General features: G+C 35.2%; 1 protein-coding gene across 3 annotated transcripts in view; it reads right to left on the bottom strand.

Moving 5' to 3' along the window:
- Nucleotides 1-25,742, bottom strand: part of WDPCP (WD repeat containing planar cell polarity effector) — a 390,456-nt gene that overhangs the window by 203,550 nt on the left and 161,164 nt on the right. For all 3 annotated transcript variants that reach the window (XM_077766434.1, XM_077766437.1, XM_077766436.1), the window contains 2 exons: nt 23,425-23,613; nt 20,030-20,153 (listed from right to left, as the gene is read on the bottom strand). In XM_077766434.1, the coding sequence (XP_077622560.1) occupies nt 20,030-20,153; nt 23,425-23,613 (313 nt within the window). The remainder of the gene's footprint in view (nt 1-20,029; nt 20,154-23,424; nt 23,614-25,742) is intronic.

Below are 25,742 nucleotides of genomic sequence, written 5' to 3'. Positions count from 1 at the left end.
TATGTGGGATGTAAGAAACAAAACAAATGAACAAATGGAAAAGCATACACACACACACACACACACACACACAGAGAAGCAAAACAAGAAACAGACTCTTAATTATTTTAGAGAACTGATGGTTACCAGAGGAAGGGAGATGTGGGGGATGGGTGAAATAGGTGATGGGGATTAAAGAGTACACTTACAATGAGCAGTGAGTAATGTACAGAATTGCTGAATCACTATATTGTACATCTGAAACTACTGTAACACTCTATGCTAACTATTCTGGACTTAAAATAAAAATCTTAATAAAATTTTTAAAATATATATACTTCAAAACAAATGACAGATCAACCGAAATCATAAAAGAATAGAAACTTTTTCACTGAAGTCACATTTAAGAGTGTTGTACTGCCACTGTTATTTACTAGACAAGAATGAGCAGTAAAAATATGGGAAGGGGAAAAAGATGATTATTTTTAGACAACATGATTGTCCACTTTGGACAGACAAAATAATCAACTCAATAATTGTAACTTTAAATATTTATTAATTATTNGTATACAAAAATCAATAGTTTATTATATGCCAACAATCATAAATTAGAAGTTTAATCCCTTACCCAAAATAGGAAAAAAATATAATAATACATAGAGTAAGCATGTAATACATGCATATAAAATATATCTAAGGATGTAAAGGAAAAGTTGAATCAATGGAGAGAAATCTGTTATTGAACAGAAGAATTCAGTATTATAAAAATGTTGATTTTTTCTAAGGCTAATACATATATTCATACTATTCTAATCAAAATCCTCATGAGATTTTCTTTATTTAGAAAGTTATAAAGGATGCTAGAGTTCATCTGTAATTTTTAAAATTATAAAGCAGAGACATTTTGAAGAGTGCTTCATATTGTACATAAAGTCATAGTAAATGAAGTGGTATGGAGAGGGCATGGGAATAGATTATTGGAAATAAATAGAGCCCATAAATTAAATGCTGATAAAACAAGGCAGGCAAGAGACATATATTTAATAGGCTGGATGTAACAAACAGGAAGAACTGGTGAGATCTGTGGCAAAAATGAAAATATAAACCCATTATGGATGAGATATATGTCATTCTGCTCTGACTGTGGTCTGAAATATCCAGGTTCACTATTAACAAATAATCCAGGGAGGTTTTTCTTTTTTTTTTTTTTTTAGAGAAATCATAAGTTAGGTTTTAATGCAATGTCAATTTTTTTTAATTGAGTAAATTTTACCCTCAATGTGGTGCTGGGACTCATGATCCTAACAAGAGTCACATGCTCTTCCCAACAGACCCAGCCAGGTGTCCCTGCAACATCAGTTTTTAAATATTGGCTCAGATTCTTAAAATGTGTGTTTGTGTGTGTGTGTGTGTGCACACGCACATGTATGCATTCATGTATAGACTCTAGTGGATGAGCATGATTTGTGCTGCTGCCTAAAATTATTCTGTAATTGTTAGTATGGAATACAATAAGTTCAAAAATCATGAGAAAATAGATCTTAGGACAAATGCCCAGAGGGATCTTAGGACAAGTGCCCAGAGAGATGAAAGAAAATAAAGCTGGATTTACATGTTCTTTCTTATGCCAAAATTATTTTCAGTATTAATGGAATAAAATGTAAAATATAAAGTCATAAAGGTGATTGAAAAAACAGAGGTTGTATGGAACCACAAAAGACCCTGAATAACCAAAGTAATGCTGAAAAGAAAACCAAAGCTGACGGCTTCACAATTCCAAACTTCGAAATGTATTACAAACCTGTGATCATCAAGACAGTATGGCACTGGCACAAAAACAGACACATAGACCAATGGACTAGAATAGAGAAACCAGAATTGGACCCAAAAATGTATGGCCAACTAATCTTTGACAAAGCAGGAAAGAGTATCCAATGGAAAAAAGACAGTCTCTTCAGCAAATGGTGCTGAGAAAACTGGACAGCAACATGGGGAAGAATGAACTTGGACCACTCTCTTACACCATATGCAGAAATAAATTCAAAACGAATGAAAGACCTAAATGTAAGACAGGAAACCATCAAAATGCTACAGGAGAAATCGGGCAGCAACCTCTCTGACCTTCGCCACAGCAACTTCTTACTTGACAGATGTCCGGAGGCAAGGGAAACAAAAGCAAAAATGAACTATTGTGACCTCATCAATATAAAAAGCTTCCTTACATCAAAGTGAACAATCAACAAAACTAAAAGGCAACCAAGAGAACAGAAGATATTTGCAATCTTGATATCTGATATCTGATAAAGGGTTAGTATCCAAAATCTATAAAAAACTTATCAAACACCTAAAGCACAAATAATCCAATGAAGAAATGGACAGAACACATGAATAGACACTTTTCCAAAGAAGACATCCATATGGCTAACATACACATGCTCACCATCACTCATAATTAGAGAAATACAAATCAAAACCACAATGAGATACCACCTCACACCTTTCAGAATGGCTAACATTAACAACACATGAAACAACACCTGTTGGCGAGGATGTGGAGAAAGAGGAACTCTTTTGCACTGTTAGTGGGAATGCAAACCGGTATAGCCATTCTGGAAAACAGTATGGAAATTCCTCAAAAAATTAAAAATAGAACTACCCTACAACCCAGAAATTGCACTACTAGGTATTTATCCAAAGGATACAAAACTGCTGATTTGCAGGGGCACATACACCCCAATGTTTAAGCAGAGCTATCAACAATAGCCAAATTATGGAAAGAGCCCAAATGTCCATCAGCTGATGAATGAATAAAGAAAGTGTGGCAAATATCTACAATGGAATACTACTCAGCAATTAAAGAGAATGAAATCTTGCCATTTGCAACAACGTGGATGGAAATAAAGTGTGTGATGCTAAGTGAAATCAGTCAGTCAGAGAAAGATATATAATTTCACTCATATATGGAATTTGAGAAACTCAACAGATGAACATAGGGGGAGGGAAGGAAGAATAAGATAAAAAGAGGGAGGCAAATCATAAGAGACTGTTAAATACAGAGAACAAACTGAGGGTTGCTGAAGGGTGTGTGTAGGGGGAGATGGGGTAAATGGGTGATAGGCATTAAGGAGGGCACTTTTTGGGATGAGCACTGGGTGTCATATATAAGAGATGAATCTACTCCTGAAGCCAAGACTACACTATATGTTACCTAATGTGAATTTAATTTTTTTTAAAAAGGCCAAAAAAAAAAAAAGGTATTTTTATAATACTGGGGAGAAAAGATCTAAGAATTAGGAAACCATAATGCAGAACAGTGATATATTAATTAACCTTATCAAACTCTTTAAGAACAACAACAAAATGCAAGTACTAGATGGAAAAACAAATGGCAATTTGGGAAAAAACATTTGCAACAAGTGAAAGATTATCCATAATAACCAAAATTTGCTTAAAAATCCATAAAAAAGATAAACATTCCAATGGGATGGATAGATAATTTACAAAAAAAATTCCAAATGGCCAATAAATTTAGAAAGATCCATATATATCCACCAAAGACATGTACATGAATAGCAACATATTTTATAGTAGTCCAAAACTAAACACAACAGAAATGTCGCTGAACAGATATATTCTAACAGTATATGTCATGAGGAGATAAAAGAATATTAAGGAATAAAAATGAACCTGTGGGTGCCTGGGTGGCTCAGTCAGTTAAGCATTTCAGTTTTGGCTCAGGTCATGATCTCATGGTTTGTGTTTGAGCCCTGCATTTTAGGCTTGTGCAGACAACTCAGAGCCTGGAACCTGCTTCAGATTCTGTGTCTCCCTCTCTCTCTGGCCCTCCCCAACTTGAACTCTGTCTCTGTGTCTCAAAAAATAAATGCTTAAAAATTAAAAAGAAAAAAATAAACCTAATACACCCATATATTACAACATGTACTACTCTCACAAACATGATGTTGGGCACAAAAGGCAGGCGCAAAAGAAAATATATAATTTCATTCATATAAAGTTCAAAAAGAGGTAATACTAATATTTGTTTTCAGAATTCAGGATAGTGGTTACCTTTGGAAAGGAGAGAGGAGGACTGGTGGTGTCAAAATGATTTCTGACGTGCTGGTAATGTTCTATTTCTTTACTGGGTTGGTGGTTATGTACTGTGTTTTATGATAAATATGGTAATTCCATGAATTGTCCACTTACAACCTGTTGGTTTTTCTGAATGTTTGTTAATTCAATAAAAGATTTTTAAAAAGCCCATTCATTTTAGGAAAAAAAGAGCAAACAAACCAATACTATATGTGATTTCACTACTAAATCTATGTCTTATATAGTATATAAAAGCATTCTTGGGAAACAAGAAGCATATACTGATGAATGAATGGATAAAAATATGTGTACAATGGAATATTATTCAGCCATGAGAAAAGGAAATATTGTCATTTGTAGCAATATGGATGGACCTTGAGGGTAATATGCTAGGTGAGATAAGTCATAGAGAGAAAGACAACTGCTGCATAGTATCATTTACATGTGTAATCTAAATAAAAATTCAAACTCAAAGAAACAGAGTAAAGAAAAGGTTGCCAGAGGCTGCAGGTTAGGAGAGGTTTATAAAAGGGCAGAAACTTTCAGCTGTACGATGAATAAATCTCAGGATTTAATGTATAACTTGGTGTCTATAGTTGATAATATTGTATTTTCTAACTGAAATATGCTAAATATGTAGAACTTAAATGTACTCACCAAAAATAAATAAATATGTGAGGTGGTGGAAGTATTAATTAACTAGATGAGAGGAATCCTTTCACAATACACATATCTATCAAATCATCTAGATTTGCATTTTAATATATTTTTAAGATTTTACAATTTTGTCAATTATACCTCAACAAAGCTCTAGTTTTGACTTACCAAAATTAGAGATGTCTGAATTTCTAATGACTGGTTTACTTCAGGAAAGCCTATTTTAGAGTTATCAGACTGAGATCTTTTGTGAAACAACCAATAAACAAATACCTGCTTAACACACACCTTCTGCTCAACCTCAACCCCTGAGCTACAAGCAGGGACTGTGGTTCTCAGAATGATCCTTAAAACCAGCAGTATCAGCATCACCTTGGAACTGATCAAAAATGCAAATTCCTGGGGCCTACCTCAGGCCAAATGGATCAGAAATTCTGGGGGTAGGTCTGGGCAACTCTGGGTAGGTAGGTCATTGTGTTTTAACAACCCAACTGATGGACGCTGAAGTTCATTTAAGAACTACAGGTTTAGGGTGATGCCTTCATTCTGCAGGTGAGGAAGCTGAAGCCCAGAGAGGTTAGGTATCATTCGCGAAATCACATGAAAAGTTAATGGCAAAGCAGGACCAGACTCTGGTCTCTAGGCAATTTCAGTGGTCCCCGTACAAGTACCTTCTCTGAGATATCCAGTGAGGATGAACGTGTGTTTAGCATGCTTTGCCAGTGCAGCCAGTCAAGGTAATTTATTTTAAAAAGGAAAACTTGACACTACAAGAAGCAACCCATACAAAGGTTAGCCACTCAGAAAATTCACCTGTGTCGAACAGCAAACCAAACCTTCAGTGACCTAGATGAATGACCTATTACTATACCTCTCGATTAGGTATTTCAATCATAAGCATTAAGAAAAGTTCTGTATGGAGATCACACAAGTTCTCATAGAGGTCTCTATAAAATCTTCACAGTTATTTATTATATAAAATAGTAGGAGCACCTGGGTGGCTCAGTTGGTAAGAGTCTGACTCTTGATTTCAGCTCAGGTCATGATCTCAGTTAGTGGGATGGAACAGCGTGTCAGGCTCTGCGCTGGCAGTGCAGAGCTTGCTGGGGACTCTCACTCTCCCTCTCTCTCGGTCCCTCTCNTCACAGTTATTTATTATATAAAATAGTAGGAGCACCTGGGTGGCTCAGTTGGTAAGAGTCTGACTCTTGATTTCAGCTCAGGTCATGATCTCAGTTAGTGGGATGGAACAGCGTGTCAGGCTCTGCGCTGGCAGTGCAGAGCTTGCTGGGGACTCTCCCTCTCCCCCTCTCTCTCGGTCCCTCTTGTCACTTGCACTCACTCTCTCTCTCAAAATAAATACATACAATTTAAAATGAATAAATAAATAAAATATTAAAAACTTGTGTGGCTCTTTCCCTTTGAAGGAATCACCTTATTCAAGTTACTTTAATCACTGGGGGCAGGGAAGGAAATGGGGATGTTTCACTAGAGAGACATTCCTTGGGTAAAACTGAGGACAACAATAAGAATGATAGTAGCAATATGTGAAAGGAAATTGTAGTTTCTGCTAAGTCCTCTTAAAAATATACCTAGGGTAGAGAATTCATAAGTGGACGTTTGGGCTACTTAAAGCCAGATTGCCTTAAAAACAGCTATGATCTATTAGAGAAACCCCTTAAACCCACCATGGCCTCCAGGAGGTTACAAAAGGATTAGGTTAAGGTGAAGTCCTATACAATGTCCTTTTCTATTGTGAAGGTAATGGCAGCAATGGACAGGGCTTTTGGAGTTTTAAAAATGTGTTACGGATATGATAGAAATAGTTTTTCCTACATCTCCAAGTATAATTTAAAAATCTGGATATTATAATTTTTTTAAGTTTATTTATTTTTGAGACAAAGAGAGCGTGAGTAGGAGAGGGGCAGAGAGAGAGGGAGAAACACAATGGGAAGCAGGCTCTAGGCTCTGAGCCGTCAGCACAGAGCCTGACGCAGGGCTCAAACTCATGAGCAGTGACCTGCAGTTGGATGCTTAACCAACTGAGCCACCCAGGTGTCCCAGTGGACATTACATATTAAAAATAATGATAATAAAAGGACTATGAAAGATGGGGAGAAAAACGCAAGCCAGCTGAGGAAACTTCGGACCCAAGGAACAACACAGTGGTGTTTCTGGGTTTTCTTTTTGCCTCACATATCCCAGACTTGAAGCTGAGTAGGTCAGCAACTCCAAAACATCCACAGGTCCGAAAAGGAAAAAGTCCCAACAAAAGCCTGATTCTAGTCAAAGGAAGAAAAGACTGTCTACCAAGTCAAAAAACTCTTTAGAAATAACTGCTTTAGGGGCGCCAGAGTGGCTCAGGCAGTTAAGCGTCCAACTCTTGATTTCAGCTCAGCTCAGGTTCTCACAGTTTGTGAGATCAAGCCCCACACTGAGCTTTGCACTGATGGCAGGGAGCCTGCTTGGAATTCTCTCTCTCTCCCTCCCTCTCTCTGCCCCTTCCTCATGTATACTCTCCTCAAAATAAATAAATAAGCTTTAAACAAAGAATGTATTTAAAAAAAAAGAAAGAAAACTGCTTTACTCCACCCAAACATCCAGAAAAACTGGCCCTACTCATGCCAGCAAAGGTGTATGACTTCCAACTTTGGGGACTAAAATTGAAGCCCCATCCCTAACCTGCCTCCCAGAGTGATGTCAGAGAAGTCTCAGTAGAGAAATGGAACTTTCATTCCTGCTAGGTAATAATGGTACTGGGAAAACTGAATATCCACATGTAAAAGATGAATTTAGATCACTACTTTATGCCATATATAAAAATGAACTCATAAGAGCTAAAACTACAAAATTCTTAGAAGGAAACAGGGGAGTAAATCTTCATGACCTTGGAGTAGGCCATGGTTTCTTAAATATGACATTAGAAGCATGAGAAACAAAAGAAAAAGTCAATAAACTGGACTTCATCAAAATTAAAAACTTCTGTGCATCAAACACTATCAAAAAAGTAAAAAAAAAAAAAATAACCCATTGAATGAGGGAAAAGATTTGCAATTTATATAAGAGTATACTATATAAAATATATGAAGAATTCTTGACAACAAAAAGATAAACACCAAATAAAAATGGGCAAAGGACTTGAATAGATATTTCTCCAAAGAAGAATGCAAATGATCAAAAAAAAATACATAAAAAGATGTCCAACATCACTAATCATCATAGAAATGTCAACCAAACCAACAATGAGATACCTACTAGGAGGGCTATAATCAGTAAGTCAAATAACAAGTGTTGACAAGCATGTGGAGATACTGGAACCCCCATAGATTGCTGGTGGGAATGTAAAATAATATGACTGCTTTGAAAAACAACCTGGAAGATCCTCAAATGGTCAAACATCAGATACCATAAAACCATGCAATTCCATTCCTCAGCATGCCCAAACAACTCAAAACATGTGCCCACAGAAAAAGTTGTACACAAGTGTTCACAGCAGCATTATTCGTAATGTACCCAAAGTGGAAAACTCAACTATCCATCAGTTCATGAATGGATAAACAAAATGTAGTATATCTATATAAAGGAATGTTATAAAAAGGAAATAAGCCATGATACATACTACAACATGGATGAGTGTTGAAAATATTATGCCAAGTGAGATGAATAAATGATTCCATTTACTTTAAATGTTCACAATAGAAATATTCCTAGAGGAAGAAAGTAGATTAGTGACTTCAGGAGCTACAGAAAGGGAGGACTGGGGAGTGACTGCTTAATATATAGAGAGTTTCTCTTCAGGATAATAAAAATGTGTTGTGGTGGTCATATACTAAAAAGCATGTAATTATACACATTAAAATGGTTAAAATGGTGAGTTTTTATAGTGTGTTAATTTCATCTTAATAAAAAAGTAACCAAAAAACCAATCTAGATAAATAAAAATAGGATTCTAAAGAACATTCACGTGAAGCCAGGAAAAAAAGACAAATTAAAAAGTGAGAGTGCAACAATACAAACAAAAATTGCGGCCTTAAACGTTAAGCATATGAATAATAACATTAAATGAAAAAAAGTCTAAGTACACCAACTGAGAGACTGGCATAGTCAGTTTAAAAAGATGACCCATCTATATGTTGTATCCAGGAAACTCACATCAAATATAGTAATATAGGTGGGTTAAAACTTAAGGATGGAAAAAAATATTATGCAAACACAAATAAAAACAAAGCAGAAGTGTTTATATTAACATCTTATAAAGATGACTTAATAGCAAAGAAAATTACCACAGACAGAGAGATATTACATAATAATACCATTCCACCACAAAGACACGGTACACATCAAATATCAAAAGCTGAAAATATGTGAAAAACTGTAAAACTGAAAAGAAAAATGGACAAATCCACAATTATGGTTGGAGACTTCAAAAGCTCTCTCTCAAAATGAATAGAATAACTAGACGGAAAATCAGTAGAGTCATGTTAGAACTCAGTCACACCATGAACCAGCTCAATCTGTTGACATGTGTAGAACATTCGAGCCCAAAACATCAGAGCACGCATTCTTTCCTAGATGTCCTGGTCAGAAGACAAAGTTTAACAAATGTAAAAGCTGAAATCATGGAGCGTGTTCTCTGACCATAATGGAATCAAAATAGAACAGTTACAGATAATAGGAAAATCTCCACTTATAAACACACTTCTAAATAACTGATGGGTCAAAGAAGACTCAACATTAAAAGAATTTTAAAAAAGAATTTAACTGAATGAAAATGAAAACACAATATATCAGAATGTGTCAGACACACTGAAAGCAGGTATTAGAGGGAAATTTATAGCACCAAATTCTCACACTGGAAAAGAGGAAAAGCCTAAAGTCAATAATCTAAGACTCCTTGGTGACTACACTTATTGTGATGAGCACTAAGTAATGTATACAATTGTTGAATCACTATGTTGTACACCTAAAACTGATATAACATTATATGTCAACTATATTTCTTTAATACATTTTTCTAAAATAAACACCACACACAGAAAAATAATCTAAGCTCCCAACTCAAGAAACTAGAAAAGGAAGATCAGAATATACCCAAAGCAAGAAGGATAAAATAATAAAGATGAGTGGAAATCAGTAAAATTGGGAAAAAAAATCAGAGGAAAAAAAAATCAGTGAAACAAAGGGTTGTTTCTTCAAAAATATCAATAAAATTGATGAACTTTTCACAAAACTGACAAGAAGTAAACTGAAAAGAAGAAAACTCAAATTACCAATATCAAGAATGAAAAAGGGATTATCACTGCAGACATCCAAAGATTAGTAAGGGAATAGAGAGAGGGAGACACAGAATCTGAAGCAGGCTCCAGGTTCTGAGCTGTCAGCACAGAGCCTGATGTGGGACTTGAACCCATGAGCCACCTGAGCCAAAGTCAGATGCTCAACTGACTGAGCCCCCCGGGGCACTCCTATGTCCAAATGATTTTTGACAAAGATGCAAAATCAATGCAATGGAGAGAGGATAACCTTTTCAACAAACGGTACCACAACAACTGGATATAAAAACTAAACTAAACTATAATACAAGAAAACCCTCAACACATTTCACACTTATGTAAAAATTGACTCAAAATAAATTATGGTCTTACATGTAAAATATAAAACTATACACTTTTAGAAAATAAACAGAAGAGAAAGTCTCTGGTAAATAGGGCTTGGAAGACTTAGATTTGACACCAAAACTGCTATTCATAAAACGAAAAAATTGATCTAATGGACTTTACAATAATTAAAAAATTTTTTTCTGCCCATTACTCTATCAAAAGGATGGAAAGATGAGCTACCGACCGAGAGAAAATACACACCACATATGTGACAAGGGGCAAGTATCAAAATATATAAAGAACTCTCAAAACCTAACAGTAAAAAAGAAATGGACAAAAGATATTGAGACATTTCATCAAAGAGGATTTACTAAGGGCAAACAATTGTATGAAAAGATACTCAACATCATTATCCATTAGGGCAATGAAAATTAAAGCTACAATGAGATACTGCTACATACCAAAAATACAAAATGGCTAAAATACAAAATAGAGACAACACCAAATGTTGATAAGAATGTAGAGAAACATACATTGCCATACAACTCTAAAAACATACTCGTGGGCACTTACCCCAGAGAAATGAAAACTGATATTCACATAAAGACCTGTACATAAATGTTTATAGCAGCATTACTCAAAACCGCCAAAAACTGGAAACAATGCAAATGTCCTTCAATGGATGAATGGTAAAACAAACCATCATACAATGGAATACTACTCAGTAATAAAAAAGAAATGGATACATGCAACAATCTATTATGTAGCCAGATTATGATTATATTATTAAATGTGTCAGATAAACTTGTAAAAGTTACTTAAATCTATACTAACCTATTTAATGTGTGCCATTCTTTACAACTTATACTGATATACCATAATTGTTCACATAGAAATTGAAAAATTTAGAACCCATTAAGTAGAAAAAGGTTACCTTAGGGAACAGCAATTTTATTTTTCTACTCAAAGGAACCTGAGAAACATAAGATCATAATTATCTCACGGTTGAAAAGAGCCTTAAAAGTACAAAGAAATTTCACCTAGTCCCACTTCCTCCCTCAAACCTAGGATGACTTTCCTATTAGTTTGATGGTTTAAGTTTTGTAAAATTTTATAGTAGTATTTTTAAAAGATTTCTAAGAAAGCAAACAAGAGAGGGGGAGAGGGGCAGAAAGGGAGGGAGAGAGAGAGAGACAGAGAGAGAGAGAGAGAGAAAGAGAATCCCAAGCAGGCTCCATGTTTAGCACGGAGAATGGGGCTCAAACCCACAAGCCCAGGATCATAACCTGAGCCAAAATCAAGAATTGGATGCTCAACTGACTAAGCCATCCAGGCACCCTGAGTTTTGTATAGTTTTATAAGAAGGTATTTCCTTGTAAAACATGCCTTCTCAACAGGGCCAATATCACTTTCAAAAGGGCAAAAATTTGGTTCTCAGAGACTGAAAAAAAACTTAGCTGCTACAATAGTTTGTGGGCCTCCAAAAGTCAATCTTAACTGACAAGTTTTATTCCTTAATATTTACCTTGTTAGGAATACATTAAATTAACATAAATGTTTTTTTTCTCCTTGGAAAGAAATAATGAAAAAAAAAAGATTGAGAAATACTGTTATAAAAGATTTAGTCTACCTCATCTAATTATTACATCCCTATACCACCATAGTTAATTGCAGTATTCATTGTGCCATTATTATTATGTGCCAGATTATTCCACTGATTCTTGTTACAAGGATTATTATATTAATTCTCACAACATCCCACTGTGGTAGTTACCATGATTATCCTTACTTACAAATCAAGAAACTAAAGCTAAGGAATACTGAGAGTATGCCCATGTTAAAAATTCCCAGTTCTCTATACTGCACTGCCTCTCCAAATCAGTATGTTTTCTTTAATCAAATATCTCTAAAAAAGATAAATTCCTCATCTCCTGAGATGGTTCAGCTCCTTGTGTTACAGGGTAGGGAATGGACTTTGAGGACAGATGGACTTAAGTTAGAATTTTGGTCTGCCACAAAGTGTATATAATTGTTGAGCAAGTTACCTAATCTAAGTATCCTCAAATACAAAATGGGGATAATACATGCTTACATACTAAAATATTGGGATTAAATATGACCATGTTTATAAAGCCCTCAGCTTTAACTATCACACATTAAATCGCCATTCACATGTAATCACCATTAGTTAAAAAAAAAGAAGAAATATTAAAGAAAGTATATGGGCAATCTCTATACTTTCCTCTCAATTTTCCTGTGAATCTGACTACTCTAAAATTAAACTTCATTAATTATAAAAATAACTTTTAATAAAAAGACTACATAAAAAATAAAACTAGAACCTAATGCTACTTACAGGAATTTATTCTCAGGAAATAATGAGATAAATGCACAAAGATGTACGTGTATGTATATGAGATATATAGATATCATCATATACATGAATATGATGTTTATTACAGCATTGTTTATGGTAGCAAAAAACTGGAAAAAATTCAGTCCATGGATAGGTTGAATCAATTATGGTGGTGCATCCTTATAATGCATGATGTGAATCTATGTTTATTGACATGCAAAGCGGGAAAAGATATATTGTGGGAAAAAAATCATGTATTACTTCTAAAATCAGAAACCTATTTTTATTTTGGAAAAAAATGTAGCTTAGTGTTCCAAAAAACTATAATGACAACACACAGTCAGCTGGATCTGGAAAAGTTGAATTAATGAGAGGGCTTTAGGTTTAAACAACATTTATTTATAAAACCTATGGACTAAAAGAAATATATATCCTTCCATAGTAATAAGGACATGTGATGAGGTGCTCATTAAAGATTTTTCCAAAGTAATGTCTCTTTTCCAGCCACTTCAGCACCACTGAGTTACCTCCCTAAATTTAGACACATTCTCCTTAGTTCTCCAGGTAGTGACAAAACTTAAGTACCTCTTTCTATAAAATGTACTGAGATAGTTAATAAGGATTAGAATATATAGCAAGCTGAGTATTTTATTATTTGAACATGAGTTTCAGTAGGGAAGGTAAAGGAGAAGGGTAGAATTCAAAAGCTAGGAACAGAATGGTATCTGCCTTGTTTTCTCCAGAAGATACATAAGAGTACTTACTCTAATCAGCAATAAGTTACATCAGCTGTTCATAGTTTTTTGAGTTCGGTTAAGTTTAAATATATAATAAAAGAATAAAGAATTACTAAGGTTATATCTATGCTTTATCTAACACAAAGGAAACAAATATATTTCATATAAAGGTAGACATATTCTAAAACTTATTTATTGATGTTCATACATTTTATGTCATGATCTTTCCTTGAACTATGAGATCTATAAATGTAATAAAAATCTGCCTAATAAACTGTTAGTTGTATTTTCTCTGCATGTTTCTTTTCAGACCTTAACAGGGTAGATTATCTAACAGAGCAGAATCCCTCCCAGACCTTATAAAGCATCCATGAGTATCAGAAGGGAAGAGTCATACTGTCTCTCTTACTGGCTGCAATGTACACCATGCCCTTCACTATATAGTAAGACACCTTTGATTTTTACCACATTTGTAAAAAGCTATCCTCATCCTTCAGCTTTAATATAGTCGTATTTCGTAATAAAAGTGTCCATGGTCATTCTAGTACATACCAATTGTTGCTAGCTGCTATACTCAAATGTACTTAAAGGTCATTTATTTAATGCAGTGAATGTAAACAGGTCCTAGTGTCTTTTAATTCCTTTCTGCCAAACGAAAGAGACTAAGACTTCTTGACAAGAAGTGTGAGGGGGGCCATCAGCTGGGGCCAGTCTAGGGTTTAAAGAGGGTGTGAGCAACATAAACAAAATCTAAGGACTTACTTCACTGGTTTAGTTACATACAGGGAAGTAATGCTGTAAAGGAACTCCACATTGTTAAATGCAACACAGTATGAACACTTTGGGCCACACCCCTGGTTCACACCCCTAACTATAAAAAAGGAGTCTTAAGAAAGAGCCAAGTATACACAATTTGTTTGTGAAATGGTCTTCAAATGTTCTGTACCTACAGTCTGCCAATTTTGTTTGGTAGCCTAGTTTGCTGAATAGTATCACAATTTTTCTTTAAAATTACCATTACCATAGAGGCCCCTCACCCCTTGGCAGAAATCCAAAGTACCTCCATACCCACAGCTTTCCTTCCTAAACCGGCCCTAACTGGGCCCACATGAAAACCAGCTCCTTCATGTATGAAAGCACATCTTTCTAGGTGCTTTTACTTAAAAGGCTTGAGACTTTTCTGTTGTTCCCTTCTGCTTATTTTGCCTTTTTGTTCTTTCATCATTCTCTTAAAAAAAGAAAAAAGTCTGTTCATATGTGTGTGGGCCACTTTCTAAAGGCCTCACAATCTTTAAATAAGAGTACCATATCAAAGGGAGTAAAAGTTTTTTGAAATGCCATCACAGTGAATCAACCCTCAGGATTTTTTTCTTTAAAATTTCATGTATTCGATAATTACAACAATGTATCAATAGTCAGGTGAATAAAAGACTAAAAGAAAAACAACAAAGGAAAAATTGTTGTGAGTACAGTGATGGAACTTGTTAAAAATGTCCTTGGACCATTAGGGCACCAGTCGGTTAAGTGTCCATTTCCTACTTTTGGTTTCGGTTAGGATCTCGCCATTAGTGAATTTAAGTCCCACATCGGGCTCTGTGCTGACAGTGTGCTGTTGGCGTGTGCTGACAACAATCTTGGTACTGTGGCTTATTTCATGGGAAAATATTAATTACTAATTTAATTTTTATATGGCTATTCAGATCTTCTTTTCCTTTTTTTGTTAGTTTGGTTATTTTATTTTTCTAAAAATTTCTATTTCACCTAATTTTTCAAGTTTTTGTGATAAAGTTGTTCATTATAAACAAGGTTATTTCAACATTGAAAAACCTCTGAGGGGCACCTGGGTGCCTCAGTCAGTTAAGTGTCTGACTCTTGATTTTGTTTCAGGTCATGATCTCATGGTTTGTGAGATCAAGCCCCATGTCAGGCTCCACCCTGACAGCACAGAGCCTGCTTGGGATTCTCTCTCTCCTTCCTTCTCTTTCTGCCCCTCCCCTGCTCATGCAGGCTCTCTCTCTCTCTCAAGATAAATGAATTTTTCAAAATCCTCTGAAATGTCTACCATGAACTCCCTTTTATATCCCTAATACTGTTCACTGTTTTTCTATTTTACTAATCTTGTCTAAAAAAACAAATGCTTAGCATTATTCTTCTTCTTACCACGTTTTTCTGTTACATGAATTCATTTGATGTTAATTTCTCAACATATTTTTATTATTTCCTTTTCTTTCTTTGAGTATATTTTACTGATATTTAAAATTTTTCTTAAATTCAAAGGCTCTTTGAGTTTTTCTCTTCCATCAGTTAAGGCTATTTATATCCCTTTATAACACTCCTTCAGAACTTGCCTCTGAATTTCTCACTCAAACTCAATATGTCCAAAACCAATTTCTTTTTTATTGTTTTTTTTTTGCTTTGTTGTTGTTGTTGTTTTACAAATAGTTTATTGTCAAATTGNAATATTGTTTTATCACATATCTATCCGTCTCCCTTCCTGTACATCAGTTAATCTTACTTTTTGTTGCAGTGCAAAGGAAAATACAAGAATCAATACACTCTGGCTCAAATATTTCATAATCAGATTTTTAAAAAAATTTTAAATGTTTATTTATTTTTGAGAGAGAGAGACACACACACAGACAGACATAGCACAAGTAGGGGAGGGACAGAGAGAGAAGACACAAAATCTGAAGCAAGCTCCAGGCCCTGAGCTGTCTGCACAGAGCCCAATGCAGGGCTCAAATTCATGACCCGTAAGATCATGACCTGAGCTGAAGTCAGATGCTTAACTGACTGATGAGACACAACATCATATTTTTATTTCTAGGCAATAAAATTCCCTTTTCCAACTTACTTGCTTACCATTTTCTAAGAATTAAAAAGCATGACTCTCTCTGTGACACAATCACATAGTTCCACACGAGTCAGAAAACAGTAGTAAAATTAAGAGGGGAAATAAACAAGTGGAATGAATTAATTTTTAAACATTTATAATGTTTCCATGTTAGTAAAATAAGCTTCATACGTGGCACATTCACTTGAAATGTTTGTCCTTTTATTTCATCAATATCTAGGAGTGCCTATTGTAGTTTCTATTTGTTTATAATAAAAAGTTCTTACTTGTTAATTCTTTCCTATTCAGTAATTCTGGACAACTATTCTACGTCATGAAGACAGAGAGGTGAACAATAACCTTCTGAACTTAGCTTAGGCAGTTGCATTTGTGCCTTCTGTGATACTGTGATTTACTTTAAGAAACATATATTTAGTCTTTATCCCATCCCTAAAATCCTTGGAATTTCTAAATGAAAAGAAAGTCTTTTTTATTCGTAACAAGCCCCTTTCAACCACATCTGAGCTTAAGTTACAGAGGACACTCTGTGAAAGCCCCTAGCATGGGGGCTGGTTATCAGTGGAAACAAGCACATGATTAAAGGATTGGAAATTTCAGTCCTATCCCCAGATCTGGGGCTGGAGAGAGGGGTGGAGGTTGAGTTATTACCAATGGCCAATTATTTAATCAATCATTCCTATGTAATGAAGCCTGCATAAAATATCCAAAAGGACAGTATTCAAAAAGCTTCCAAACTTGTTGAACATGTGGAGGTCCTAGGAGGGTAGCACTTCTAGAGAACGAGGCTTCATGTCCTTTCTCCTCTAACTTGCCCTATGCATCCCTTCATCTGGCTGTTCACCTGTGTCCTTTAAAACATCCTTTAAGTGGGCTCCTGGGTGACTCAGTTGGTTAAGCATCCGAGACTTTGGCTCAGGTCATGATCTCACAACTGGTGAGTTCAAGCCCAACATCGGGCTCTGTACTGACAGTTCAGAGCCTGGAGCCTGTTTCAGATTCTGTGTCTCTGTCTCACTCTACCTCTCCCCTGCCCATGCTCACTCTCTCTCTCTCAAAAATAAATACATTTTAACATTTTTTTAATTAAAATAAATAAATAAAACATCCTTTAAAATATTGGCAATAGTAAGGAAACTGCTCTCCTGGGTTCTGTGAGCTGCTCTAGCAAATTATCGAATCTGAGAAGGGGATAGCAGCAAACTCCAATTTGTAGCCAAATCGGACAGAAGCTGTGGGTAACTTGGGGACTACTTGCAGACGGCAATTGAAGTAAGGGCACTTCTGTAGGACTGATAATTTTACATGTGGGTTCCGTGTTAACTTTCGTTAATGTCAGAATTGAATTGAATTCTAGAATCCCCTGCAGGTGTCAGAGAATTGGTCAGTGTGGGGGAAAAAAACCTCCTACCTGTCTGGTGTCAAGAGAGTGAATATGGGAGCAAAGGAAAACATATTAATTTTTTTTCTAGATACCTCCCATAGGTAAGGGTCTTCCAGCTTAATGATTTTATGAATTAGATTGCATCATTTAATTTACTGTAGTAAACACTTTATTTAGCTGTCTTATCAATATTTTACTTCTACTGCCTTCTATCTTCAATGTTAAAAGCCATGATTTATATTTACAGGGAACATTTCCTTATGAAAATTTATCACTTGGAACACATACAAAAAGGTGTCAAGAAAGGACATGAGAAATAAGTTTTAGAGTTTAGATTCATTTGCAATTGGAAGAAGACTGTCAAGATAATTTTTCATACTTGCTAATGACAAAAAGATCTATGGACTTCCTCTAACGTCAAGATAAAAACAAAATTGTTTACAAAAATAGTTATTTTAATAACCAACATGGATAACTGTCCTCATATATGCATACTATGACCTCATGCTTTATATGCTGTATGAAATTAAAATCAATGTAATATTTTATTCTTCTTTATCAAAAGAGCCCAATCTGTACTCAGGCAGTCTCAGTCCTCAGCTTTACCAGTGAGTGACCTTATGTACATCCCTATTCTGCATGGTGCTTCTTTTCTTCATCTTTAGTTTGAAACTCTTTATGAGAGTCTTTACTATTTAGAACTTATTACATTATCTAATAACATTTTTAGAACATTAATATACTGGCTAGAAAAGGTACAGGCAGTATGCAATTCTAGCACTTCACAAATACAAAGAAGTATTTGGCCTATTCCTCTTCCTCTAAGCAGGAGAACTTTGCAGCAGATTAAACAAAAGAATAATTCCAATTTAAGCGATCTCACTTAATTTCTTCTAAACTTATGCCTCTTTTTTCATAATGTCATATATGGCCTACTGTCAAAAGAACAAATAAACACTCTTTATAACTGAAATAGTAGCAAAGCATGCAAAAAAGGAAATGTGAAAAACCTGGCAAACCCCAAGCAAAAATATTTAATTCTAAGTCTAACCACACAGAAAAGCTAGAGCCTTAGTAATGACAACAGTAAAAAGTCATCTCATCAAAATACATAAAAAAAATTAGAATACTGCATTTTAGAAAAATCAATGAACAAAAAACTGCACATTGGTAGAATGTGTGACTTTTAGTAAGATATGAACATCCTAGGACCAGCAGCATTATGAAATGTAATGCTCATACACAACTAAATCACTGTAAAAAGTCAGAGAAGCCAGACACAGCGAGGCCACCAAGAATATGCCTCCAAACACCTGCTTCATTCACATTAATCTTTCTGGGCTCTTCAGGCAGGAGGTAAATTCATTAGTTTTCCCCAGAAACAAGGAAAACAAAATATAGTGAGAGCAAAGAACAAAGCCCTAAGTCCAAAAAAATGTGACATCAGCCCCAGGATTTTTGGTGTATGTTCACACAAAGAAGATGGCCTCATTCAGGATGAAGAGTCTCTTGAAATATGCTAAACTCATTCAGGTCAAAAGGCAAGATTCAACTGTAGATTGTAATTCATTTAATAAATAGCATTTCTCAACTTTTAAGAAGACTGTTTTCCAAAGTCTTCACTGTTCAGCAGAGATGAAGTGCTACTTAATAGTTTATTTGTCAAATAATAATACCCTCTCATAGGGTATTGTTCCGAGAAAAAAGGAGACGATACATGAAATTGCTTGAAAGAGTTTAAAAGAACTATAACATATTGTAAACAAAATTAAAACTCAAAACTCAACTCAGTGTAATATTTCCTTTCATACATGAAGTTGATAATTCTCTTACTTCCTATTCTAAAATACATTATGTATAAAAGCATATAAATATAAACATATATATTTAATTAAAAGAATAATAGTTTTTGATGGACCGTGATATATATCCCTCTCAACTTAAAGAACAGAACATTACTAGGGTGCCTGGGTGGCTCAGTAGTTAGGCGTCCAATTTATTATTTTGGCTCAGGTCATGATCTCACAGTTGTGAAATGCTATCTCTCTCTCCCCACCTCAAAAAAATAAAAATAAAAAAATAAAATTGACTTTACTAATAAAATTTACTTTACATAGTTATTATTGTTTGCTTTCACATTAAAGGGGGGATTATAGTCAAGTGTACTGATGATGTGTAAAAGCCCAAACAATATTCAAATATATTCCTTAAAAGGAAAACAAGAACATATTAAATAAAGAATATCAAGAGAAGATTTGTTTTTTCTCTTAGGAAGTGGACTATTAGAAAATGGCATTAAGGTATATTATAATTAAAGAAGATGGCTCAATAAATAGGTAGTCTGACAGTAATCAATCCCAAGATATTGTTCACCTGAGCAAGTGATGGAAGAATCTTCTTGCATATTTGCTGATTTCATCTCTATATTCCAATATAGTTGTATCCAGAAGTGGTCTTGTTGGAGCATAGAAGGTTCCAAGGCTTGCCTCAAGCTGTGCTGTGGAATTCAAACAGAGCAGCACTAAAACAAGTGAAACTCCTTCAATTACAACAGAATACTCATGTTTGCAGTCAGTCAGGTTTTGCAAACTTGGATGAAATGTGAGCTTGTTGCAGGAAAGATGAAATTAAAATACGACAGCTGGTACAAAAACAAACCTGTGTATAAACTTTCACTTGAGGCAAAGCTGACAATGACTCTGAGCAACAAAAAGCTGTCAAAACTGAAGAAATCCATAATGAACCAACCTCTCACCACAAATGGGTAATTAAAACAGTGACTCATCAAAGTAACACAGTTTGAACTAGTACTTCCAGTAAAATCAACTCACAGCGTGCTGAACATATACTCTTTAACTAAAAGGAGAAAACTAACCTTTTTGCACAGGGATTGAAATAAGTATTAGAAATGTTTTAAATAAACATTCAAAAATAAATATAGCCCTATTGGAGTACTAATATCCTTCTCAGACAGTTGTAAAGAAACAGTGAAAGTCCCCATACCTCCCCTAAATCTCGTTCTAATAGACAAGTTGTTGGTTTTGTTCAAGTGTGAAAGCTAACACCCCTGGGAGGGATAACATGCTAATCTGCTCTTGGTCAACTGACACCTTCCGAGGAAAAAATGAATGGAGAGCAAGTTTTGATAAACCAGAGGGCTAGAGACTGGGAGAAAAAGGCACATTTTGCCTACTTCATAATTTTACCAAGCCATGCCTTTGGGGTTGTATTTTCTCCACAAAATAGCTGGAAGTTGTATAATTATAATAATAGTGAGCACTGTATGAGAAAACTACAGTTTACGATAAGACTCCATTGATTTTTATGCCACTAAGTGCTAGACTGAATAAAAAACTCCTTATTTAGCAAAACTCTTTAGTTTTAGGCATATTCGGGTTTGAAAGTATTAAATACCTCATCAGAGTAATTGTTATGGACTTGGCTAAGCTGTTAGTAATTTCTTTTTTTTTTTTAAACTCAAATCTAGACAGTAAAGATGAACTTTAGAGGTATTTTCTTTCAAAGCAGCAGTCAATTTAGATTAAAATTGAATACAGTAATGCTATTGTGAAAACAAGCCAGATCCTCTTGCCATTGCTTGTTTTCTTGACAGCATGTTTCGTACTTCTGAAATGTTCAAACCTACATGGAACACTCATAACTCCCAGCACAGTCACAGATTCATTAGATAGCCCAGCTTGATGTTTAAGGCAGAAATGAAGATCTCAAAGATAACCGCAACACAGCACAAATGAAAGAGCTCACTGGGTTCCACTAATAAAAGGAAAACAAATTACCATGTCAAATTTGTTAGATTTAGATAGAATAAATCTCAACAGAGAAGAATTCTGAATGTTTTAGAAATGTATTTTGCAGTTACTTGGGGGGGAAAATGCACATACCTACTTAAAATGTACATATCCTCATAATCCAGCATCATGCAAGTGTTTTATTTTAATAGCCTAGTATCATACAAGCTTTTCATTTCCCTATCTTCCCAACACGGTTCCTTGAAAATATCCTTTATTAAAGCAAGAATCTGATAATGCCCATCTGTGAATTCCCCAATAATCTTTCTTACAACACAAGAATCTTACAATACAAATTCACCAAGATGCTAGCAATTTCTGAGTGTCCTGAGTGACAGTCACTATTTTATCTTCTCTATAATTTTTCAACTGTAAATTCTGGATTTCTTGTACATATTATATGTACTCTAACAGGCTTTCTTTACAGATTCCACTTCCCCCCGCCCCCACTATATACCTAATCTTTGAGAGTATACCAATACTAAGAAATAAGTACTTGAGATAACTCTGTAGGCAGAAATATTACAGTAATATCTAGTACCCTATATTTTGACGTTATACCCTTTTTATTTTTAACTACTATTCATTAAATACCTATGGTAGGCCAAGCATTGTGCTAAGCATTTTCTAGCTGTAGAAATACTGGACTCTCCATAGATGGGTTGGACTACCTCCAAAAAGCACATTCAGTTAACATTAAATAAATATTTATTGTGGGCCTCCTAAGAATTGTGCCAAGTCCCATGACGTGTACTTCCTGAAGGAACATGTTCTCTAAAATTACTAAAATGAAGGTTATGTACAGAATTTATCTAAACAATTTCGTTACTTTGGAAACATAATAAAATGGAATAAGAAAATCCATAAACATTCAAAGAAAATCATAGGGAAAAAGCCCTCCAGTGAAGACCTTTTGACACATTTCCTGCTTTCTCTACCTTGTAAATTACCTAGGGACAGTTTTTCATTGTCCACGACTTCCCACCATTAATGTCAATGCTTCTTGCAAAGATTTGAAATGAAGATACAAGTGCAAGAACACGTAGGTACATTTTGTATTAAGTAAATAACTCATAATAAAAATAATATACACTGGATAATTGGCAAATATAAAAATGAATTTCATTATTGTTTGTGGCATGTTATTTTTCTCTTTTTTCTTAAAACAGTGTCTTATCTGAGGGGTACCCGGCTGGCTCAAGTCAGTAGAGCAGGCAACTCTTGATCTCGGGGTGGTGAGTTGAAGCTCCGTGTTGTACACAGAGCTCACTTAAAAAACAGTGTCTTATCTGAGATTCTATGGGCATAATTACTTACTGAGGGAAAGCAGAGAAATCCAAGTAGGCAGAGGGGTATCAGAACTACCAGTCAGAATGAAAACAAGGAGCAGCAGCCTGGGCCACAATTCTCTCTCTCTCTCTCTGTCTCTCTGTCTCTCTCTCTCTCTCTCTCTCTCTCTCTCTCTCTCGCGCACTCACACACACACACACACACACACACACACACAGCACACACACAAATCAGTGGTAAAGAATACTATCTGGACAAAAGACTTGGGGTACAAGACAAAAATAATGATGTCTGAAGTGAAGGAAAAAAAGGACCTTTATTTCAGGCCCTCTGTTTATCAGACCCTACAGAGTACATGAAATTCTCAATTAAAATTTGCAATTCGAGCATATTCCACACATGAACTTAGACTGAAACGTACAATGCACTGTGAGTTCCAACATAGGTATATACAAAAAAGTTGTTCTTTATGTTGACAAACACTTCACACTAAGTACCATATGGATAATTATTTGATATCTGATCTTGTCAGTTTTAATAGGGCATTAACATTTGTATCTTTTAATCTCTGATAATATAACTCAAAAAATCCTCAGAAGATAACGGACTCAACAAAATGTACGTCATATACATACAGAATCCATTTATCAAATATATTTCATGTCTGACCTTCTCTCTCTGGAGTGAGCTTTTGTCTAAGAAGATGGTTTACAATGGCAGTCATGCTGATAAAGCATTGGTGGCCCAGAGTGTCCCAGTTCATACTGCTCAGGATATTTATTGCCTCGTAGATCTCATCACAGTGAATGTACTGGAATATGATGTCTATCAGGCCCAGCTGTCCTTGTGTGAAGATACCTGTCACAAAAAAGTAAAACCAAGTGATTCTTATAAAAATAAAAAGTAGATTAACAAAAACAGAGTTAACATTTCCATAAAGGAAAAAAGTAATCATTTCCTGCATTAAGTGCTAGAAATGTGGGATTTAGGGGGCCAAGAAAAATATGATTTTGTGGTTAAATCTTCATTCTGAATACCAGCTACCAACTCCATCTATCTAATGCCTATCATTCAGCATATATTAATTAACTGATACTCCACATAATCAAACTGTATTCACAGTTTAAAGCCCTGTCTTTAAACGTATAGAGCAGAGGCCTAAATAACAGATGGGGAAAACAGGGTTAGCTTTTGCGGTCTACCTAAAGATTCTTCTTTTGTTTATTCACTTTTAGGTAGACAATAGCTAATCCAATTTTCCCCACAAGTTGTTTAGGCCTCTGTTGTATACATTAAAAGACAGAGTTTTGATGTAAACACAATTCTTATTGGCTAGCTTCATTAGTTCTAAGTTGTGTTTCCTCTTCAGATCCACATACTTTGGTGTGGGTGGGGATAAGTACAAATTGCCATGACAAATAAGACAATATAAATGCTTTTAAGTCTGTTTTTATTAATAGGGGCTCTTGATTGATAGTTTTTTCATAGGTACCACATGTTGATTTTTTTTAATTGGCATTTAAAGACTATTCTTTTTAGGGCATCTGGCTGGCTCAGTTGGTTAAGTGTCTGACTCTTGGTTACAGCTCAGGTCATGATCTCACAGCTTTGTGGGTTCAAGCCCCCCACTGGGCTCAGTGCTGGCAGCACGGAGCTTGCTTGGGATTCTCTCTCTCCTCTAGCTGCCCCTCCCTCATTCATGCTGTCTCTGTCTCTCTCAAAATAAATAAAAACTTAAAAATAATTTAAAAAATAAAGACTATTCTACTGAAGAAATGATCAGTATTAACCCTACTAGTGATGCCCTTTGCAGCTAATATTTACTATAAAACATCTTGTCACAATATAAGCACATTAGTTTACCTTTTTATTTATTTAAAAAAATTTTTTAATGTTTTTTATTTATTTCTGAGAGAGAAAGCATAAGCAGATACAGAATCCGAAGCAGGCTCCAGGCTCTGAGCTAGCTGTCAGCACAGAGCCCGATGTGGGGCTCAAACCCACGAACTGTGAGATCATGACCTGAGCCAAAGTCGGACGTTTAACCGACTGAGCCACCCAGGTGCCCCTAGTTTGTCATTTTAAAATGAAAGAAAATCCACTTCTTTTTTTATTAAAAAAATTTTTTTAATGCTTATTTATTTTTGAGACAGAGACAGAGCGTGGGCAGGAGAGAGGCTGAGAGAGGGAGACACAGAATCTGAAGCAGGCTCCAGGCTCAGAGCTGTCAGCACAGAGCCCAGTGTGGGGATCAAACTCATAAACTGTGAGATCATGACCTAAGCCAAAGTAAGACACTTAACCAACTGAGCCACCCAGGCACCCCAAAGAAAATTGACTTCTAATGTTATGAAGCAAGACCACAAAACAAAGGTGGGCATTCTCTAATTTTGTCATCTTTTACATATGCTTGATTTCATCTGAAACTAACAATTTCTGTGTAATTAAATGTCGGTAAACAGTAGGGCTTTTAAGCAGGGTGTTGCTTTTTCTTATCTTCTAAAAATGGCTGGCTATAACATCCTTTTTCTTCAACTAATATTAACTAATGTTTACTGATTTGAGTAAGCCCATAAAAACTTCTCAGTACAAATAATCATAAAGCCAAATGAGAAAATGTATGTAAAATTATCTGTAAGCTGTAAAGTGTATAAAAATTACTGCAATTCTTTTTATTACTATCATAATCATCATTTAACTGTAATAGTTATGTGTTTTAGGATTTAAAATATACATATTAGTTCATGCTAAAGATGCCAAAATTCTTCATACTAACTTCAAGTCACATCAAAATGAGAATGTGTGCTATATCTAACAGGACTCAACTTGATAGGGAATCTGGGGAATTGCCCTAACTATACCAAGCAATAAAACCTCATTATTCTTTCTATGTTGGTAGAATCAATGAATGGTACTATCTAAAAGCCTTCACAAGCCTGCAGTCAAGTACTGTAAGCTCTCATAAATCAGGGTGGTTCCTTGGCAGT

This window comes from Crocuta crocuta, unplaced genomic scaffold (genome assembly GCF_008692635.1).
Source record: "Crocuta crocuta isolate KB4526 unplaced genomic scaffold, BGI_CrCroc_1.0 scaffold113, whole genome shotgun sequence".
Lineage (NCBI taxonomy): Eukaryota > Metazoa > Chordata > Mammalia > Carnivora > Hyaenidae > Crocuta > Crocuta crocuta.
The sequence above is the reverse complement of the archived record's forward strand: the minus strand, read 5'-3'. Positions and strand labels throughout refer to the sequence as shown.